The sequence below is a fragment of the Podarcis gaigeae genome (assembly GCF_964106915.1).
Source record: "Podarcis gaigeae genome assembly, chromosome: 11".
NCBI classification, from domain to species: domain Eukaryota; kingdom Metazoa; phylum Chordata; class Lepidosauria; order Squamata; family Lacertidae; genus Podarcis; species Podarcis gaigeae.
In genome coordinates, this window is record NC_139687.1 from 49,850,848 (window position 1) to 49,870,383 (window position 19,536).

Genomic DNA, 19,536 nt, shown 5'->3' on the forward strand with positions numbered 1-19,536 from the left:
CGGTTTTAGTCCTGCCTGGTGCAGCCACATTTTATACTGTGTATGATACTGCCTGGTGTGTGAGCTTTTTAAATAGGCATCCTTCCTCAAGGTGACAGGCAGCACAGAAATGTTTCAAATGAAATAAAATGAACAAATATTACTAGCACCATAACCTGAGCTCAGAACCGAAACAGAAACAGCAGATCTAGCTAGCACAACTCACAAACTCTTTCCCACAAACTTTTACAATACTGGATGAATGCACATCCTTTCTTCTGGAGAATATGGGTCATGAGGGAGCCTTTCAGGGGAGGTATTTATCCCCTCTCTCTGACTATAATCTACGATCTCCTGGAAAGGTGAGAGCAGTAACCTTCTTCAACAACACAGGAGGACTCAAACTGTGCAGAGGTGCAAGGGTACAGATGCCATCCCCACTTCCAAGATCTGTATGCAACACCATCCTGTCCCCTCCTCTTCCAACCTTTCTTTGCATGGAGCACAAAAATCTCCAGGGAAATTCTGACTCATTCATGTGGCCACAGACAGAATCCTCCAAACGATCACCCAGATGAAAGGGGCAATTTCAATTAAATTTAGCTAAACACTGTGAGATTCCCCCTTCCGTCTGTTATGGGCAACACAGAAAGATACAGTCAAGAGAAAGGGAGGTGGGGTTTCATAGGGGTGAAGCCAGTGCACATGGCCCCAGTCACAAAAACATGAGCCTTCACACATTCATCTGAAAGCTCAAACAGGGCTTGTGAGAACACTGCTGAAAACCACTGCTCCAAAACCAGTACAGCCGTACCTTGGTTCTCGAACGCCTTGGTACTCGTACGTTTCGGCTCCCGAATGCCGAAAACCCGGAAATAAGTGGTTTTCCGGTTTTCAAACATTCTTTGGAAGCTGAACGTCCGACGCGGCTTCCGAATGAGTTGCAGGAAGCTCCTACAGCCAACTGGAAGCTGCGCCTTGGTTTTCAAACGTTTCCGGGAGTCGAACAGACTCCCAGAACAGATCAAGTTCGAAAACCAAGGTACCACTGTACTGAAACTGTGTGTGTCTTGGTGCCATTCTATAGGTTTCACTCCTCATTTCTCTTATTAGATCCTAAAGGTTTCCTTAAGAGATGCCATCCCTCGTAGAGAGAGGAGGAAGGGTAGAACAACTATAGGGCTGAGGGGATAAACGTTGGGTCAAGTTGCACACATATTGAGAGGGACTGTGTTGTTTTATAAAGGACACTAGAAGAAATGCCAAGAATTGGAAGCTTTTTAACCGTTTTGACGGGGGGTGCCAGCAAGGTCTTATTGGCTATAATATCTGTCACCGACAAGTAGCTGAAGAGTGGAATCAGCCCTAAAGGATCATGTGCACAGAGTTTGTCATGGCTGCTAAAGTTGCTTTCCCCAAACAACGGGCTGCTCCACTCTGCAGATAACAATGTTATACTGCGAAAAATGTGCAGGCAGGTTCATTCTATTCGGCTTGTCCTGAAAGCAGCTCTCTTCGCTTCTCAACAGCACAAGAGGGAATACTGAGGAACTAACCCTAAGAGATGGGACGTGGGTGGCGCTGTGGGTAAAACCTCAGCGCCTAGGACTTGCTGATCGTCAGGTCAGCGGTTCGAATCCCCGCGGCGGGGTGCGCTCCCGTTGCTCGGTCCCAGCACCTGCCAACCTAGCAGTTCGAAAGCACCCTCGGGTGCAAGTAGATAAATAGGGACCTATTACTAGCGGGAAGGTAAACGGCGTTTCCGTGTGCTGCGCTGGCTCGCCAGATGCAGCTTGTCACGCTGGCCACGTGACCCGGAAGTGTCTTCGGACAGCGCTGGCCCCTGGCCTCTTAAGCGAGATGGGCGGCAACCTCAGAGTCGGACATGACTGGCCCGTACGGGCAGGGGTACCTTTACCTTATCCCTAAGAGAATTTCATTTCATTTCGCCCCACACCATAAAGGGGAGCGAATACTCATGAGCAGAAACAGGACACCAGAAGTTCATGCTGGCTCACACATCTAAACTCTCTGCACCTCTTCTATCCAACAGTATACAGCCTTTTCTGCCCCAAGGCTTCTTTCTTCTAAATTTTACATGAGCAACTAAAATGTCTGTCAAAATTCCATGGCATCACAGCTCGACCAATGCTTACGAAGGACTTAAATATTAATACGTAATAGCTGGCCTGTTTTAGCTCGATTGATTCTTTTTTAAAAACTTCCTAACCTTTCGTTTTTTTTGCAAAACTATATTTTTGGGGAAAGACCATGCCTGTGCTTTACTTTGATACTATGCTATGTATCTTTGCAGCTGCAGTAAAATACACAGACCGCCACTGGGGAAGAACGATAAATCTTTAACAGCCAGTAAGTACAATCAAACCTTGGCTCCCAAACAGCTCCATTTTGGAATGTTTCGGCTCCTAAATGCAGAAAACCCGGAAGTAAATGCTCCAGGTTTTTTAGAACATTTTTCGGAAGCCGAACGTCTAACGCAGCTTCCACTGAGTGCAGGAAGCTCTTGCAACCAATCAGAAGGTGCGATTCAATTGTTGAACGTTTCGGAAGCCGAACGGGCTTCCGGAACAGATTACGTTTGACAACCGAGGTTTCACTGTATATGAAAAGCAGTGTTAAGCACACAGGCTACAATGAAGCAGAAAATGAGACCTATTAATCACCACTTTTCAGCAGTATTTTTGGCACAGGCTTGCAAACCATGGTGGGCATGTCTTTCCATGGACTGCACACATTAACAAAGCTCAGAAGGCAAGCGCCCAATATGGCAAGGAAACTTCATGCAGGAAATTTAACTACGGGGGGACGGGGAACAAAACAAAGATTGTGTCTGTCAACTGGCAAATTATTAAAAGGGTAGCAATTCAACAAAATCCATTTTACATGAACCTTTCAATTTCACATAAGGATAACCATGAACCTTTCAATTTCACTTTCTCATTTTCCAGTCCTAATTGCAGTTCTCTACATCAGTTTGCAAAATGTCTGTCTCTCTGTGTGTGTATATATGCACATATATATATATATACACATTTGTCCAGCATCTTAGTGTGAATTCCACTTAATAGCCACATTTCTGTATACAATTCTATGTGCCACATGATTTTTGCAAAGCAATTTGCAAATATAATGCATTTTATAGGTTCCATCTATCCATCATCTATCTATCTATCTATCTATCTATCTATCTATCTATCTATCTATCTATCATCTATCTATCTATCTATCTATCTATCTATCTATCTATCTACCTGCACATCTTAGGCACATTTTAGCCTAGCTTATGCATTTTTTGTATACATAACTTGGCTGAAGAAGCAAAATGCAAAACTTGGATAACTGTGTTTTGTTTCTGATACCATTTTGGAAAATGCAAATTAAGTTGATTACGGGGGGGGGGGGGGCTGATGAAACCCAACACAATCCGGAGTCTTTTTTAGATGCCTCCAGATTATTTCTGGAGCAGATCAGGATAGATACAGAATATGTGTGTGTGCATGTCCATGCATGTGCACACTCACCACTAGAAAAACAAAGTCTATATGAGAGTGCTACATGCAGGAAGATATATGGACTGAAAGTTCTCTATCAGGAACCATGCTTCTTCCAGACCCCAGAAAAGTAACACACCAGTAACCTCAATGGCCTCCTTCACAGCTGAGCATTTAACCGGAACCCTTGAAATTTGAATCTCTCTACCAGCATGCAGAAAACTGTTTCATAGCAGTCTCCCGCAACTTGGTACCTTCCAAATTTGAACTATAACTCCCAACCCACCACAGGCTATGCTGGCTGGAGCTGATGGGAGTTATAGCCCAACAACTTCTGAAGGCGCCAGGCTATGGAACCCTTAATAGTTGAAATACTTTGCCTCGTTATTATGTTTAAGTAGCTTAAGGACTACTTAGGAATTCCTATGAGCACTTTTCTTCTCAAAAAGCCGTTTTTTGCTTCCCTCCCAGCCCACTTTAAATTTACTTTTCTCAATCTTTTGCCACTTAAAAAATAAAAGTTATGACCAAAAAAAAGGATGCCAAGGAAAACACACATTTATAAAGGGGAGGGGGAGGGGAAGCACATCTCAATCTCCTTTGCATAGTACGAGGAACATTGGAATTTAAATATAAGATACTGTACTTGTCCGCTTGAGTCTGCAGCCTGCTGGAAGTGCGTCGCTAGAGACGTCTCGTCCTGGAAAACTTCGTTGCACTCCAGACACTTCAAGCTATGCCTGCACAGCTTTGGCGAGTCTTCGTCCAGGGGCATGGCTGGAGGGACAGGCGTGCTTGTAGGAGCCGAGATGACTGCTCCGGTGATGTTGGACTGTATCTTGGCAACAGTATGGGCGCCCATCCCGATGGAACTCTGAAGGACGGACGAGGCGACGGAACTATTGCTCGGAGAAGCTATCATTTGATCCGCCGGGACGGGTTTCAAAATCAAGTGGGAGCACTGCATCACCACCCCTTTCTCCTTATGCCCGCGGGCGTGAGAGAGGAGGCTGCACTTGTTGTAGAAAACAAGGTTCTTGGTGCAGTGGTTGCAGGTGACCTCGATCCGCACGCTCCTCCGGTCGTAGTGCTGCGTCAGGCTCCTTTCCAGGGCGAAGGAGTCTCCGCACTCCAAACACTTGTAGCCACGCGGGGGCAAAGCGATGCCCGCGTTGGCGGGGGGGCTGAGGTTCGGGATGTAAACAGGGACGGGGTTAACACTGCTGAGCACCTTGTTGAAAGCCTCGACCACGGAGCTCTGCAAAGACGACACCACCTGGACTCGGGACACCTTCTTCGAAGGCTGCGAAGCCGCCGCAGAGATTATTGCCTGCTTGATCTGCTGCTGAGGTTTGGTGAGCACCTGGCGGAGTTCGGAGGTGGCCTGAGCGCTTTGAGGCAGTAGGTTAAGGTTGGCAAGATGGACTGTCTTTGGCACGAGTTTGGCGCTGGCAAGGCTGGACGCTGGCACCACCACAGTCTGCTGCTGTATGGCGTTGGCAGCTTTGATAATGGCACTGCTGGCACTCTGCACCGAAGCAGCAGATATCACGGTGGCTTTCACCGTCGTGTTGTTCGCAAGCTTCAGGTTGATAACTTGGGATCCTGCTGTCTTAACAGCCGACACCGGAAGGAAAGCTGTAGCCACGGGTTTAATGGTGACCTGCTTCGGGGCGAGTTCTGCGGACGCAACGGCGTTGGTGACGACCGTCGACTGAAGGGGTGCCCGAGGGGGAGAAGAAAGGACTGCGGCGGAAGTTGGGGAGGAGAGCAGCGAAGTCATGGATGCCACCATGGAAGCCGTTTGCTCTGCTTTGCGGCCGCCGTCCAAATCAACTTCCGGCAACACTCTCGTAACCGTCCTCTTGATTTCGCCAGATGACGTCTTGATGGTTTTGATGCGGACTTTCGGGATCGCTGGTGTCGAGCCTGCGGGCGACGGCGGAGACCCTTTGCTGCTGTTTTCGCTCGATACGCTCCGGGGACTGTCAGGTTGTTTAACGGAGGGTTTCTTAGCACAGTCAATGAGACTCTGAGATTCAGGTGATTTGTCAATGGCCCTAGGGCTTTCATTCATATCTTTTGGCAAGGGAGACGGCTCTCTTGAAGTGCACTGTGGGTCTTTCACAGGGTCTGTTGCTGCTTTTTTAGCACTAAGTGCCGCGATGGCAGCAATACAGGAGGAGAGCTTTGCTGATGACTTTGCTTTCGACTGTGAAACACTGGTGAGGTTTGCTTCCACTTTCTCGGTGCCTATTTTTCCATCAAGTACCCGGTTTTCATGTACCTTTTCGGGATTTTCTTTGTGTAGCTTATCATCTGTTTTTCTCGCTTTAAAGGGTTCGTACATACCCAAAGGCGTAGAGCTTGTTTCTGAGTCTCTTTTAACAAGTTTATTTTTATCGGCATTACCGGAACCTGCAACTCCAGGTTTCATCAGGTTTTCCCCTCCAAGTACCTTTAATTTCTCATAATCCTGCTGGGAGACGGACCCCGTCAGTACGTTTGCTCTGAAGCTCCCACGCATCTCTTCCTTATCAGGGGGGTCATCCACCTCAATTTTTTCATCATCGTCGAATTCTTCAGCACTTGAGATAGGGCTAAATTGGTTGAAGGTAGACTCTTTCAGTGTTGTGTCAGAAACAGAGCCCTCATCTTTGTGAGATTTGCAGTCTTCTTTATTGTAACCATCTAGAGTCGAAACAGTTAAAAACCCGTTATGCAAGCCATTGCCTGTAGAGGGGTGACCTTCCTTCTCCGCTCCTTCAGAGGAATCAATCGTCCGCACGTTTTTCACAATGACGCTGACGCCAACATCGGACGACGACGGTGCATGAGAATCGTCATCAGCATGCACATTCTGCTTGATGTGGCTTTCATGGTCATCGTGTCCTGACTCAATAGCAGCTTTAGGGTCAACCATATCTGGGATGTCAAATGCCGCAAGGAGGTCGTCAAAGTCCGGGGTCTTCATATCTCCCATGGTCACGTTAATGGCTTAGAAGCAAATCTACAAAATGAATAGAAATGTTTCCTATCAGTACTGTGATTTTTAACATGCAAAAAATACCCACACCAGTGGAAAATGAAGCCCACTAAAGTTGTTTTGTTCTGCCAAGAAACTTACACAAACTTTCTGAAGGATTTCTAATTACTTTGAGGACTTGCAAGTAAGGAAACATTTTTGCTTTTTAAGCAAATTGCAAGGGAAACCTTTCTTCTCAAGGACTGCCTGTTTCCATATGAACCTACCCAGACCCTGAGATCATCTTCTGAGGCCCTCCTTCATGTGCCGCCTCCTTGAGAGGTCCGGAGGGCGGCAACATGAGAACGGGGCCTTCTCTGCAGTGGCTCCCTGTCTGTGGAATGCTCTCCTCAGGGAAGTCCGCCTGGCGCCTTCATGACACACCTTTAGGCACCAGGGAAAGACTTTCCTTTTTAATCAGGCCTTTGGTTGACCTGATTAACATCCCATACCCTTTTAAAATGTGGTTCTTTGGGGAGGGGTATTATTGAGTTATTGCTTTTATTTTTATTTTATATACTGTGATATTTTTATGTGAGCTGCCCTGAGACCTCCGGGTATAGGGTGGTATATAAATTCAATAACAGGGATAAGAGGCGAGCAAAGTATGTCAGTGCTAGTTATTTACCAAAACTCCAGGGCATTTCATCCACAAAAGATCAGTATCTCAGTTATCATAGCAGTACTGGACGTAGCATGGAAAAGAACAGGCACAGAGCGTCAAGAAAATGTTATGGAGTTCCATCAAAACACTCCATTCACATTTTCCACCGAGTTTAGAGCATATATGGCATCATTAAAGTTCTAGTGGAACATGAGGAGCCTATCTTCTCTATGCTAAAAAAAGCTGTATCTGCCCAGCACCATACACACTGATTTAATGCTGCCTCTTTGATAGGAAGAGTCAATATTTGAGGTGTGTTGACATTTTTATACAATCTTATTTAGGTTTGTGAAAATATTATTCATTCTAGATTTTGTTAATTTCATTACAGATACGAAGCACCCTTTTGTTTAGTTCTAGCTTTGTGATGGTCTGGTGATGAGACACAATTCTGAATCTGATAATATGTGGGGATCAGTTTAATATCCAGGTAATGTAAAGTTAGAATGTTGTAGATTGGGGGAGGGATTTGATATTTACTGGGGAAACTGCTTCTCTCCCCCCCCCCCACTTTGCAGGTGGACAGTCTCAAAGCAGAGACCCTCCACAGGGCTAGGGGGAACGTGAACTTTAACAGAGGGGACACACCCACAGGTCTACAGATACATGGCAACTCGTGCAAGAGAAAAATTCAAAAGCAAAACTCTTGATCAGGAAAAAAACAAAACAAAGAATGACAGACAACATTTAATATAAAAAAAATGCATTCGATTTTCAGTTCTGAACACAGAAGGAAACATGACTGAATAGACATACGTCTTCAAGAACAGCCAGGAATCATTCTGCCTACAAGAAAAAAGGGTGGAAATGGTTTCACAGAATTACCAAATCTTCCCCTTGCTGCTCCTTCTTGATGGATAGCCAAAAAATTATAGTGGGATATAAAAACATGATAGCCTACAGGGTGGAAATTCCCAGGAGAGTCTTCCATGTACCTCCAAAACTGAGTTTCGGAACCAACAGCCCAAGTCACCAGTGGCTTCATTCACACGTAACACTGGCCATAAACAGCTCAAGCACCTTGCCCTTTGCTCCTTTCTTATAAAGGGGAAACAAACCACAGTGTTATGTGCAAACCAGTGTTTGTAGTTTGCTCTTCTCAAGACCTTGGAAACCAAGGTCTGTTCTTGGCTTCCCTTCTAGGAAGGGAGGAGCAAAGCAAGGACTGCCCAAGCTGCTTGCACCCACATCAAGCTTGTGAACGGGCTAGCTTCCTATTCATGGATAGCAGCATGTCTGGAAGCAGTCAATGAAAGGCAAGAATTACGGAGTGGGCATGTTAACTGCCATTTGCTCTCCAAATCTCAGGCCTCTAGGGCAGGGATGTCCAACCAGTAGATCGTGATCTACCGGTAGATCCCCAGCTGATCCTGGTAGATCACGGGGTCCTTGTCATGTACAAAAAGTTAGTGGGGGCAGCTAAAAAAACTGTGCAATCCTCCCCAAAAAAGCTCAACAGCTCTGGGCAATCCACCCACTCCATGCATGCTCTCTCCAATGACAATGGGTAGATCACTGCCAGTCTCTTGGGAGTTGGATATGCCTGCTCTAGGGTATGTCACTGTGTCTGACAGGTTGGCAACTCTGCCCACCTTTCAAGCTTGGCCCATGAGGGGTGGGAGAGATAACTGTCTCCCCATACCTGACCTATAGTATCTGTCATTCCACATCAGTGCCTTGGACCTTTACACAAGAGTCCTACTTTTCCATATTCAGCAGGAGCTGGCAGCTAACCATCCATTTGGCTATTCAAGGCTGAATTTAATCCTAGTGATACAGATCCCAGTTGAATCGGTCTTCCTGTTGACCCCCAGGGAGTGCCAGGGTGCAAAGAGTGTTAAGAACTCTCTTACGGATGCCCAGGTACATCATCTCTGTACTACTGTGCTAGTATGCCCACAATAGCCCCAAAATATACACGAGAAATCAAGAGGATTTAATAGAGAGCTTAAAAAAGGACAGAAACTAAAATCCAACAGGAAGTCAACACTGGAGGCAATTCAATAACTCTAGAAATGCAGAGGCACAGAATGTAATTCTAATTCCAGTTTGGGCCTACAATGTTAATTTCACAGCACCTCTGTATCGACCTAATGCAGTGATCCAATACCGAACTGAATGAAAACCAACTGAGAGTGCACTAAAGTCACTTTTTATACAGTTGAAGCATCACAAGGAGGCTAGTATAAAGCAAAACAAAACAAAAAAACCAGCTATGAAATCTCTTTGTATTTATCATAAGTATGCTGAATACCAAAGTCATTCAGATTGCCTGAAGTCATAATTCACATGGCAAAATAAAATGGTGGGATCACTAGCATTCACATACCAATGACTCAAAAGCCCTGTTAACAGCAAACAAGTCACTTTTTATCCACTTATTATCCCTATATCCAATTTCTAAATCTCTCCAATACAAACCTCCCCAAACTAAGGCACTTTCTTCCAAAAGTTCATGAGTTCTTATTTATTGCCTTTAAATTAGGCAAACTGCTGAGACCAGTCACTAATCTTGAAATACTGAAAAGATTTCGCACAGCTGAGTTGCTGCAAATGGATATGCATCTTATCTCCTTCAGAGATTATTGCAAAAGCTAGATTATCATAATTACATTTGCTGAAGCACAAACTCAGTATAAGATGCACAATATATATATTTTTCTTTTTTTTAAAAAAACAGCTCCTCTATGAAATAATACCCTTTTAAGCAGCCGCAAGCTAGCCATTCCTGGAGGGGTTTTTAATTTTATTTTTTATTTTAAAACAACAACCCCAAATTCAAATTCCATTAAAAGTGTTGCTCCACAGATTCCAAGATAATTCAAGGGTGAAAGCCCTGAAGAGTTAGCTAAATAATTAAAGCATGGCGCTAGGCAAATGCCAAAAGTCGCACGGAGTTGTAACACTGTACACAGTGTGCAGCTTTTTAAAATCACACCCTTTGACTGGAAATAAGTAACATTTCAATTGTCCCTAGTTGTGGGCAGTCCTAGATTTCTCCAAGGAAAGAGATTTAAAAACCCAGGAACACAGGGTTCAGGGAATTCTGCCTTCTGGGCCCACTGACAACTGTAGCATCCAAAAAGAAAACACAATACAGTACAGTGGACCAGTGGCGTAGCGTGGGTTATCAGCACCCGGGGCAAGGCAAGTAATTTGCGCCCCCTAACCCATGGATTTGCGCCCCCTAACCCGTGGATTTGCGCCCCCTAACCCGTGGATTTCCCTAACCCCCAGATGTTGCGCCCGGTGCGGCCGGCCCCCCCTGCACCCCCCACGCTACGCCACTGCAGTGGACGCTCGGGTTGCGAACGTGATCTGTTCACAACCCGCAGTGTTCGCAACCCACATATGCGCACATTGCGATTCGGCGCTTCTGCACATAGCGCAATATAATGCTTCTGCGCATGTGCGACCGCTGAAACCCGGAAGTAACCCATTCCGGTACTTCTGGGTTTCAGCGGTCTGCAACCTGAAAAAAACGCAAGCTGAAGTGGCTGTATGACTGTATGACCTAGGAATCTGTCATAGTGGGGTAGGAGAACTGAACATAATGTCAATATATTTCACTCGATTCTGACTAAACTTAGCCTCCTAGAGCATGATATACATTAGGAGGCTTAGTTTGGTCAGAATTGAGTAAACATTTCCAGATGCATTACTTTTGGTAAAAGAGCCAGCATAGCCACTAGAGGGCCATGAAAAATTTGTGTCCCAGGCTTCTTAGACTCCTCTACCCATGTACTATCTGAAACCAAAGGGGCGCACTGGTTGCCAGATGTGAGATTTTTTTTGCAGCTCTTCTACCCCACAAGCAGGTGTATAATCTATAATTAAAATACACAATAAAACAATTCCACCAAATAGTTCAAAGCGTGCATAATTAAAACTTCATCAAGACTTTTAAGCCGAGATCTTTCCCAGGACTGCATCTGTACTGGAATTATCTTTAAGATGTTTGTTGTTAATCTTTTGTCACTGGGCTCCTTTGGGAAGAAGGGCAAGACATAAATTTAATAAGTAAAATTGCAATGGGGGAAAAATCACAATGAAAGAAGCTGGTTAAACAGCATTTAGAATAGTTAAAAGAGGAATTAAAACAATTCCAGGTCAAGAAGTTCCAAGTTCAGGGGAAAGATGCATATATCAGGAAAACATATGCTGGTGATTCCAGCCCACTCCACCCCTCCTGGCCATCTTGAATGTGATTTCTTGGTGAATCACTGAAAACAATCAAGCTCAGTAACTCAGCCAGGATTGATTCAGCTCACTTCCTGACATGTCAAGGGAGCTGTGTAAATCAGCCCATATAGTTTTGGGGGAGGCGGCAGAGGGCAGGGAAGGGGGAAATGGATTTTATCGAACACTCATCCCTTTTCACCACCTTACAGAAGAACCATTGCTCTCCTCCAAAACCACAAGCCAGCCAGAGCTGATATCACACAAATGCATATTTTATGAAAACGATAAAAGCGAGCATTTAACTAGCATTTCCCTCCTTTTCTCCTCAGTCTCTATTTGCCCATCTCTGCAGCCGGTAATACGTTTGCTAATGGGTTGTGACTACAGAACACACCTACCTGTGGTGTTAAACGATGAGGAGGAAGAGCAAGGATCTTAAATTGCACCTAGATCGGAGTCGGGTCAAAACCAGCCTTCTCCCAACTTTACGCCTACAGACGCTTCGGATTACAACACCCATCCGTTGGCTGCCAGCACAGCTGGGAGTTGCAGTCAAAGACATGCGGAGGGCAGGTCAAGGCCAATTGGGAATCTTCTGGCATGCAAGGAATGGGAGAAGGAAGCCATTCGCTCTCATTTCTGGAGTCAACATGCCTGCATCAGCCACCTCCCCTGACCCATGTACATCAGAACAAAGGTGAATCTATCAATGCACACTCTGGCAACAGCAAAAATGCATTACTTATTGGGTGGTCCATGAGTTCCCTTTTTCTTTTTTAAAAGAAGAACCATTTAAAGCAGTGTGGTACAATGCATATATACCATCTCTGTTAAAATGCTCCAGGAAGCAATGGGAGCATTCAGATGGAGGCGTTTGAGTAGGGATTTTCAACAGCACTACAGAGTAAGGTGACAAACAGTCCCAGCACAGGCCCAAGTGTTCCTCAGCCTATCGCTGCCATTTACATTCAAGAGAGAGAAAATGCATGTTTACCGCGTCCATAAAATAAATGCCACATGTTGTTTAGCCCTCAACCTTGCGTCTCTTTTTCTGGTTTGTGTATGATGCAACTGTAGCCTCTGCACAATGCTTCAAGCCTGCAGGCATTTAAGATTCTGGCTTCTTGACAAATCACACTTGGCAGATTCTGGGGACACCACCATCCAATCCTATAGAGAGACCATCTACCTAGGAATCCAGATTTGCTTATGTTTGTTGCCAACAGCCCAATGCTGACAGTCTGGCTAATTCATTTGGGAAACTGCGGTGTTTGCACTGCACTGTGTAGTTTAATGGATTCAAGTCCGATAGCTTCGTGACAAAACACAGCTTGGAAAAGAGGGCTGCCTCTTTAACCCAATTCTTTTTGGCGTCTTCTCAATGCCCCTTAATTATGCTTTTCGAAATCGCCCTTGAGGATGATCAAATCGCAAACTTGTGCAGAAAGAAAGAATAGGAGCAAAGTCTGTTGCAAACCTTCTTGGACCAGCTCCACCTTCTCCCCCAGGAACAGAATTACGAAAACCAGCTGTGAGGCAGAGCTTTATATACACAACTGCTTATGATCTCCCTCGACAGATTGCAACCAGACATTCACTTGGCCTGTGTCTACATCATTTCCTGCCTCCCCTGAAATTCCAGGATGCAACGTGGTTAACCCTTGTCCTAATCTCCTGCTTCAAAGGATGAAGTTGTCTTTATTCCCAATGAGACAGTGTAAAGAGGGACAGTGGATCGGGGCAGAGGCTACCTTGCAGTAGTGCCTCTTGGATACGACTATCATTCCTGGGTTTGCAGGCCCCGACACAAGGGCAGTAGTGGGAAGAAACAGAGGGTGGGGCACTTGATGGGAAGAGGGGCTCTGCTCATTGTGCCTCAACTTCAGCCACTTTGGAAAGGGGAGCAGGGATGCCCACTCCTCTCCCCAACAGAGAGGAAAGTCTCAGTGGAGGCTAAGCCTGTAGGCAACCCAGAGAGAAGGTAACTCAGGAAGTGTCATCAACTGATTAGGAGCCCGAACAAAAGGGTGTAGCATTGCTGACTAGAACCAGGTGCCATTTCTGCAATCGGGACTCACTTCTGAAGCACACACTTTGCAACCCTGACATCCTTGCAAACTGAGCGAGTCTCTTGAGTGAGCACGCCATGCCTTGTCTTTAAAAGCTTGGTGAGCAAGTCATGGAAGCTGTTGAGACATCTTCGTTGCTTCCGTCCAGTTCTGAATATCTTGTGTGATTCCTGAATTATGACTCCCAAACTCTGTGTCTGTGGCAAACCTGCACCATTATTTGCCTGAACAAATATCTATTTCTTACTTGCATGTAACAGCTGCTGTCTGCATGTGTTGGGCATGAAGCAAGACACTTAACTCTGGAACTAGATCCAAAAGTCCCCAATGAGACGCGCCAGAGACCCCTGGGAAACTCCTGCATCAGAACATGGACTGAATGATGATGCCTATCACTAGGCCCTCAATGGAACTTGGTTTAGTAAGCATCTCCAGATCCTAAAGTATAGGTGGCCTAGTAGTCAATGCCCTCCACAAATTATGGTCTCCACAGCCCATCAACTAAAAGCCAGCACAGCCAATGATCAGGGATGATGGGATGGGTGTTGTAGTCCTCTAACTTCTGAAAGACGTGGGCCTTTTTAAAGATGCTGCAGGAATTCAGGAAAAGGGAGGAGTTACAAGGGTTTAACACTATTATATAGTTATTTATACCCCACCTTCTTCCTTGACAGGACCCAAGGCAACATTGCTGTTTGGGCCTATGCCTGATGCATGTCTTCAACATGCTTTGCAGTCTCGAAGTCTGTGACTCACATCCTCAGTCAAAGAAACACCGTCATTATATAAAACTGACCGTGGCTTAAATCTTAACTAGTGATGCATTATCATCAAGCCTACTCAGACATATAATTAAGTTATCTAGATCTGGCTGAAAATATATGCGTCTCATTGATAATTTTATTATGTGCAACAGTCAAGAAAGTTTTCTAATTAAGGGGTCTACAGTTTCCCTCCCCCCTAAATACATACGGGGCAGCCAAGTTCTGGTCAAAAGGTTGCACAAGTCTCTCAAATAATTCTGATACTGAGCGAAATGAGCAGGAAAACAATTAAGCTGGGGGAGGGGGAGGTAGCTTTATGCATGCTCCAAATGCGCAAATGAATGGTCACATGCACACCATACATTTAAAGCATGCTGCTTCTCCCCAAAGAATCATGGGAACTGTAGCTTACCCCTCCCAGAGTTATCGTTTACAGCACCCTTAGCTAACTATAGTTCCCAGAATTCCTTGGGGGAAAGCCATGTAATTTAAATGTATGCTACAGATGTGTCCCAACAGAGCAATGGTTCTCAAAGGGCGTGGCAGGAGAGGATGGCAAGTGTGGCAGGAAGATTCAAGGACAATCCAAGAAACATTTAAACATTTCAATGCAGCATGGACATACAACTAGAGCCAGTATCCACAGCTCTCTTACAGAGCACTGGCTATTCTATGAAAGTTCTCCACAACACAGGAATTTTCAACTCCCGACAAATATGGAAGATCAGAAAAGAGAAAGGCCCATTTGTGTTGATGAGCAGATGAGGGTTTGTCTCAAATTAGACCCAATATAAATGAGATGACCCAGCAAAAGCAAGCTCATACCTCTCACTTTTATAGATCCTTAAAGTTCATGTGTAAGAGGCTCATTTATAATTATTTTGTGGGAATGATTCTGCATTGTTTCATACTTTCTGGCTGTCCCGCGATCATACTATAAAGTTGCTGTGTTCTGTGTTATGAATCAAGGAGTTGATTGTTTTCCTTTTCCAACGTTATTTCTTATCAATATAAAAATTTGGTGTGGTGCGAGCAAATTTTTATTCTGAAAGTGCGGCCCAGAGGAAACAAGTTTGAGAAGCACTGCAATAAAGAGACTTCACATTCATTCCTTTTTCCCATCATCTGTCAAAGCCAGTAATAGGAGACGACTGCAGGGGCACTTTGAGCATCTCAAGCCAAGCTACCAAGCAGGGAGGGCTATGTCTTGGATGAGACGGAATGGAGGACAGAGAACTGAGGTTTGTGCTGAAGAGAGCTAGAAGAAAACTTTCTCGGGGATGCGATGATGGTCAGTAGCTTGGATTCCGTCAGGCTGTATGATAACTAGAGGAAAAGACGAAAACAAGGGCCTCTCCATCAGCTCTGCTGAGACAGTAGCAACTTTGGGCTCCTCTTCCTGTTTCGATTCCTGCTAAAGTAAGTTTGTAGACAATATATAGTGCCTGGGTTAGCTTGTTTCCTCTGATTTCCTTTCCCGTGGTGTCTTTGTAATCTTGGGGGGAAAGGGACTACCTTATTACTGTCCTGTAGGTTGCACTGTAGGGTGCGATGGGTCTCTCTCAGCTTCAAATAAATTACTTTAAAATGGAGGGTAGGAATTGAAGGAGGTCTGTCAACATTTGAGCAACGGTGTCTCAATGGAGCTTCCATGTTCAGAAGCCGAATACTTAAGAACATTAGATGCACTAGTGCAGGGTTTCCCAAACTTGAGTCTCCAGCTGTTTTTGGACTACAACTCCCATCTTCCCTAGCTAGCAGGACCAGTGGTCAGGGATGATGGCAGACCATCCTGGAAATACAATGCTGAATGAGATGGATCTTTGGTCTGATCCAATTAAGAAAAATTGTAATAATCACATATAAAAGAAACAGTATACAAGAAGTAAATAAGGAGGCCATTTGCAGGATAAAGGAAGTCTTTTATTTTTATGGTATGCTTTCTTTGTGTAGAATCATAGAATCATAGAGTTGGAAGAGACCACAAGGGCCATCGAGTCCAACCCCCTGCCAAGCAGGAAACACCATCAGAGCACTCCTAATATATGGTTGTCAAGCCTCTGCTTAAAAACCTCCAAAGAAGGAGACTCCACCACACTCCTTGGCAGCAAATTCCACTGTCGAACAGCTCTTACTGTCAGGAAGTTCTTCCTAATGTTTAGGTGGAATCTTCTTTCTTGTAGTTTGGATCCATTGCTCCGTGTCCGCTTCTCTGGAGCAGCAGTAAACAACCTTTCTCCCTCCTCTATGTGACATCCTTTTATATATTTGAACATGGCTATCATATAACCCCTTAACCTTCTCTTCTCCAGGCTAAACATGCCCAGCTCCCTTAGCCGTTCCTCATACGGCATCGTTTCCAGGCCTTTGACCATTTTGTAAGTGGATAGGAGTTTAATTTTGATAATTAAATTGTCAATAGTGGTGGGTTTGTTTGTATGTATCAGTTGTTGTGGACTATGTTGTAAATAAAGCTTTTAAAAAATTGTGTTTTTTATTTAAAAAAAAGGATCTTCTTACGATTAAGCTGCAGGGCTGAGGAAACTCTGGCCCTTCGGATGACAAAAGACGCCTTCAGCCCCATCCAGGATGGCCAATGAAAGGCAAGGGATGATGTGAGTTGTAGTCCAGCCAAAAAGAAAAGAAATATATCAAAGCTTATGATAAATTCCTCACCAGAGACACCTGAGTATGCTTAGTAGCTGTGGAATAAACAGAAAGGTCCAGTGTGCTGTAAGTGCGAAAAGGTGAAGCGTGTTGCTAATAGCACCAAGGTCACAGGCTTGATCCCCGTATAGGACAGCTGCATATTTCTGCATTGCAGCGGGTTGGGCTAAATGATCCTCAGGGTCTCTTCCGAGAATTGTGAAGAATCGTGAGAACAGAGATGCAGAATGCAGTTGTCAATATAAAAAATAAATTAATAATAATACTCGGGGGAGATCATGTTTTTGTTCGTCATTAAAAGTATGTCTTTTTGTGTTTTTATATTGCAAACCATTCTGTGATCTCTAGATGAAGGATGGTATAGATGATGATGATAATAATAATAATAATAATAATAATAATAATAATGTGAGCCTGCACGTGGAATGCTGTGTACAGGTCTGAGCAAACAATATGGCTGAGCTGGGACGCGGGTGGCGCTGTGGTCTAAACCACTGAGCCTCTTGGGCTTGCTGATCAGGTCAGCGGTTCGAATTCCCATGACTAGGTGAGTTCCCGTTGCTCTGTCCCAGCTCCTGCCAACCTAGCGGTTTGAAAGCATGCCAGAAAGTGCACAGAGATAAATAGGTACTGCTCCAGCAGGAAGGTAAATGGCGTTTCTGTGTGCTGCTCTGGTTTTGGTGTTCCGTTGCGCCAGAAGCGGCTTAGTCATGCTGGCCACATGACCTGGAAAAACTGTCTGTGGACAAATGCCAGCTCCCTCGGCCTGTAAAGCGAGATGAGCGCCGCAACCCCGGAGTCATCCGCAACTGGACTTAACTGTCAGGAGTCCTTTACCTTTTTAGAAAAAGTTCAGAAAAGGACAAATCCCTTGTGAGGAAGGGTTAGAAGAGTTGGGGCCTTTTAGCTTAGAAAAAAGGCAAGTAAAGGAGAACACGTTAGAGGTGTACGAGATTTACACATGGTAAGCGCTTTTCTCACTTTGTTGCAATGCTAGAACCCATGGCCAACCAATGAGTTGAACACTGGAAGATTTGGGACAGAAAAAAGGAAGTCCTTCTGCACACAGTACAACTAATCCAGAATGCAGCAGCCAGACTGGTGACTGGGAGCAGCCGTCAAAACCAAATAACACCGGTCTTGAAAGGCCTACATTGGCTCCCAGTACATTTCTGAGCACAATTCAAAGTGTTGGTGCTGACCTTTAAAGCCCTAAACGGCCTTGGCCCAGTATACCTAAAGGATCATCTCCACCCCCATCGTTCTGCCCGGACACTGAGGTCCAGCGCCGAGGGCCTTCTGGCGGTTCCCTCCCTGCGAGAAGTGGAGGTTACAGAGAACCAGGCAGAGGGCCTTCTCAGTAGTGGCACCAGCCCTGTGGAACGCCCTCCCAGCAGATGTCAAAGAAATAAACAACTATTTGACATTTAGAAGACATCTGAAGGCAGCCCTGTTTAGGGAAGTTTTAAATGACCGATGTTTTAATGTATTTTTAATCTCTGTTGGAAGCCGCCCAGATTGGCTAATTAATATTAATAATAATAATTGTGTGGAAGTATGGAAATGCTGCCCTAAGAAGCAGTGGTAGCCACCAACTCCGATGGCTTTAAAAGACTGGTCAAATTTGTGGAAGATAAAGCTATTAATGCCCAGTGGCCATGAATACTATGTTCCACCTCCACTGTTGGAGGCAGTGGGACTCAGAATACCATGTGCTTGGGACCTCAGGTGGAGAGAGCCTTGTTGGACTCCGTTTCTGCTCATGGGCATCCAAGCTGGCTCTTGTGAGAAGAAGAGGAAGAGGAGGAGTTTGGATTTGATATCCCGCTTTATCACTACCCGAAGGAGTCTCAAAGCAGCTAACAATCTCCTTTCCCTTCCTCCCCCACAACAAACACTCTGTGAGGTGAGTGGGGCTGAGAGACTTCAGAGAAGAAAGGTTGTTTTCTGCTGCTCCAGAGAAGCGGACACGGAGCAATGGATCCAAACTACAAGAAAGAAGATTCCACCTAAACATTAGGAAGAACTTCCTGACAGTAAGAGCTGTTCGACAGTGGAATTTGCTGCCAAGGAGTGTGGTGGAGTCTCCTTCTTTGGAGGTCTTTAAGCAGAGGCTTGACAACCATATGTCAGGAGTGCTCTGATGGTGTTTCCTGCTTGGCAGGGGGTTGGACTCGATGGCCCTTGTGGTCTCTTCCAACTCTATGATTCTATGATTCTAAGTGTGACTGGCCCAAGGTCACCCAGCAGCTGCATGTGGAGGAGCGGGGAAGCGAACCCGGTTCACCAGATTATGAGTCCACTGCTCTTAACCACTACACCACGCTGGCTCTCAGAGCACTGATTTAGATGGGCCTTTGGTCAGACCCAGCAGGACTTTTTTGATATTCTTAGCATCTGGAACCTTCTACTATAGAGGAACAACATAATATGTAGGGGGAAATACACGGGGGGGGGGCCTTGACCTCCAAGGCTTATGAAGCTGTGACACTGCAATGCATGCTCCCAACTCCTAGGCACCCATTTCTGGGGTTTCAGTGGTGGTTTTTAGATGCTTGCATATAAAGAGCTAAAGAAATATTTCGGTATCCTGGATGCCAACATCAAAAGTTCCATGCTTTCAGTCAACGAGAGTGTCAGGAGTATTCTAGCACTTTGTTGGAATTGAACGTTG

At 45.1% G+C, this 19,536-nt stretch overlaps 1 protein-coding gene and 1 long non-coding RNA gene across 13 annotated transcripts in view; one reads left to right on the plus strand and one right to left on the minus strand.

Moving 5' to 3' along the window:
• Positions 1 to 19,536, plus strand: part of LOC310827216 — a 114,696-nt gene that overhangs the window by 75,444 nt on the left and 19,716 nt on the right. The window lies entirely within an intron of this gene.
• The window catches only part of ZNF532 (zinc finger protein 532), a 56,620-nt gene that overhangs the window by 27,765 nt on the left and 9,319 nt on the right, over positions 1 to 19,536 (minus strand). For 10 of the 12 annotated variants that reach the window (XM_083702577.1, XM_083702578.1, XM_083702580.1 and 7 more), the window contains one exon: positions 4,138 to 6,501. In XM_083702577.1, coding sequence (XP_083558703.1) covers positions 4,138 to 6,474 — 2,337 coding nt within the window. In that variant the 5' untranslated portion in view covers positions 6,475 to 6,501. Of the gene's footprint in view, positions 1 to 4,137; positions 6,502 to 11,760; positions 11,932 to 16,715; positions 16,737 to 19,536 lie in introns of those variants that run through there. The other 2 variants (XM_083702588.1, XM_083702586.1) reach the window with 2 other exon arrangements.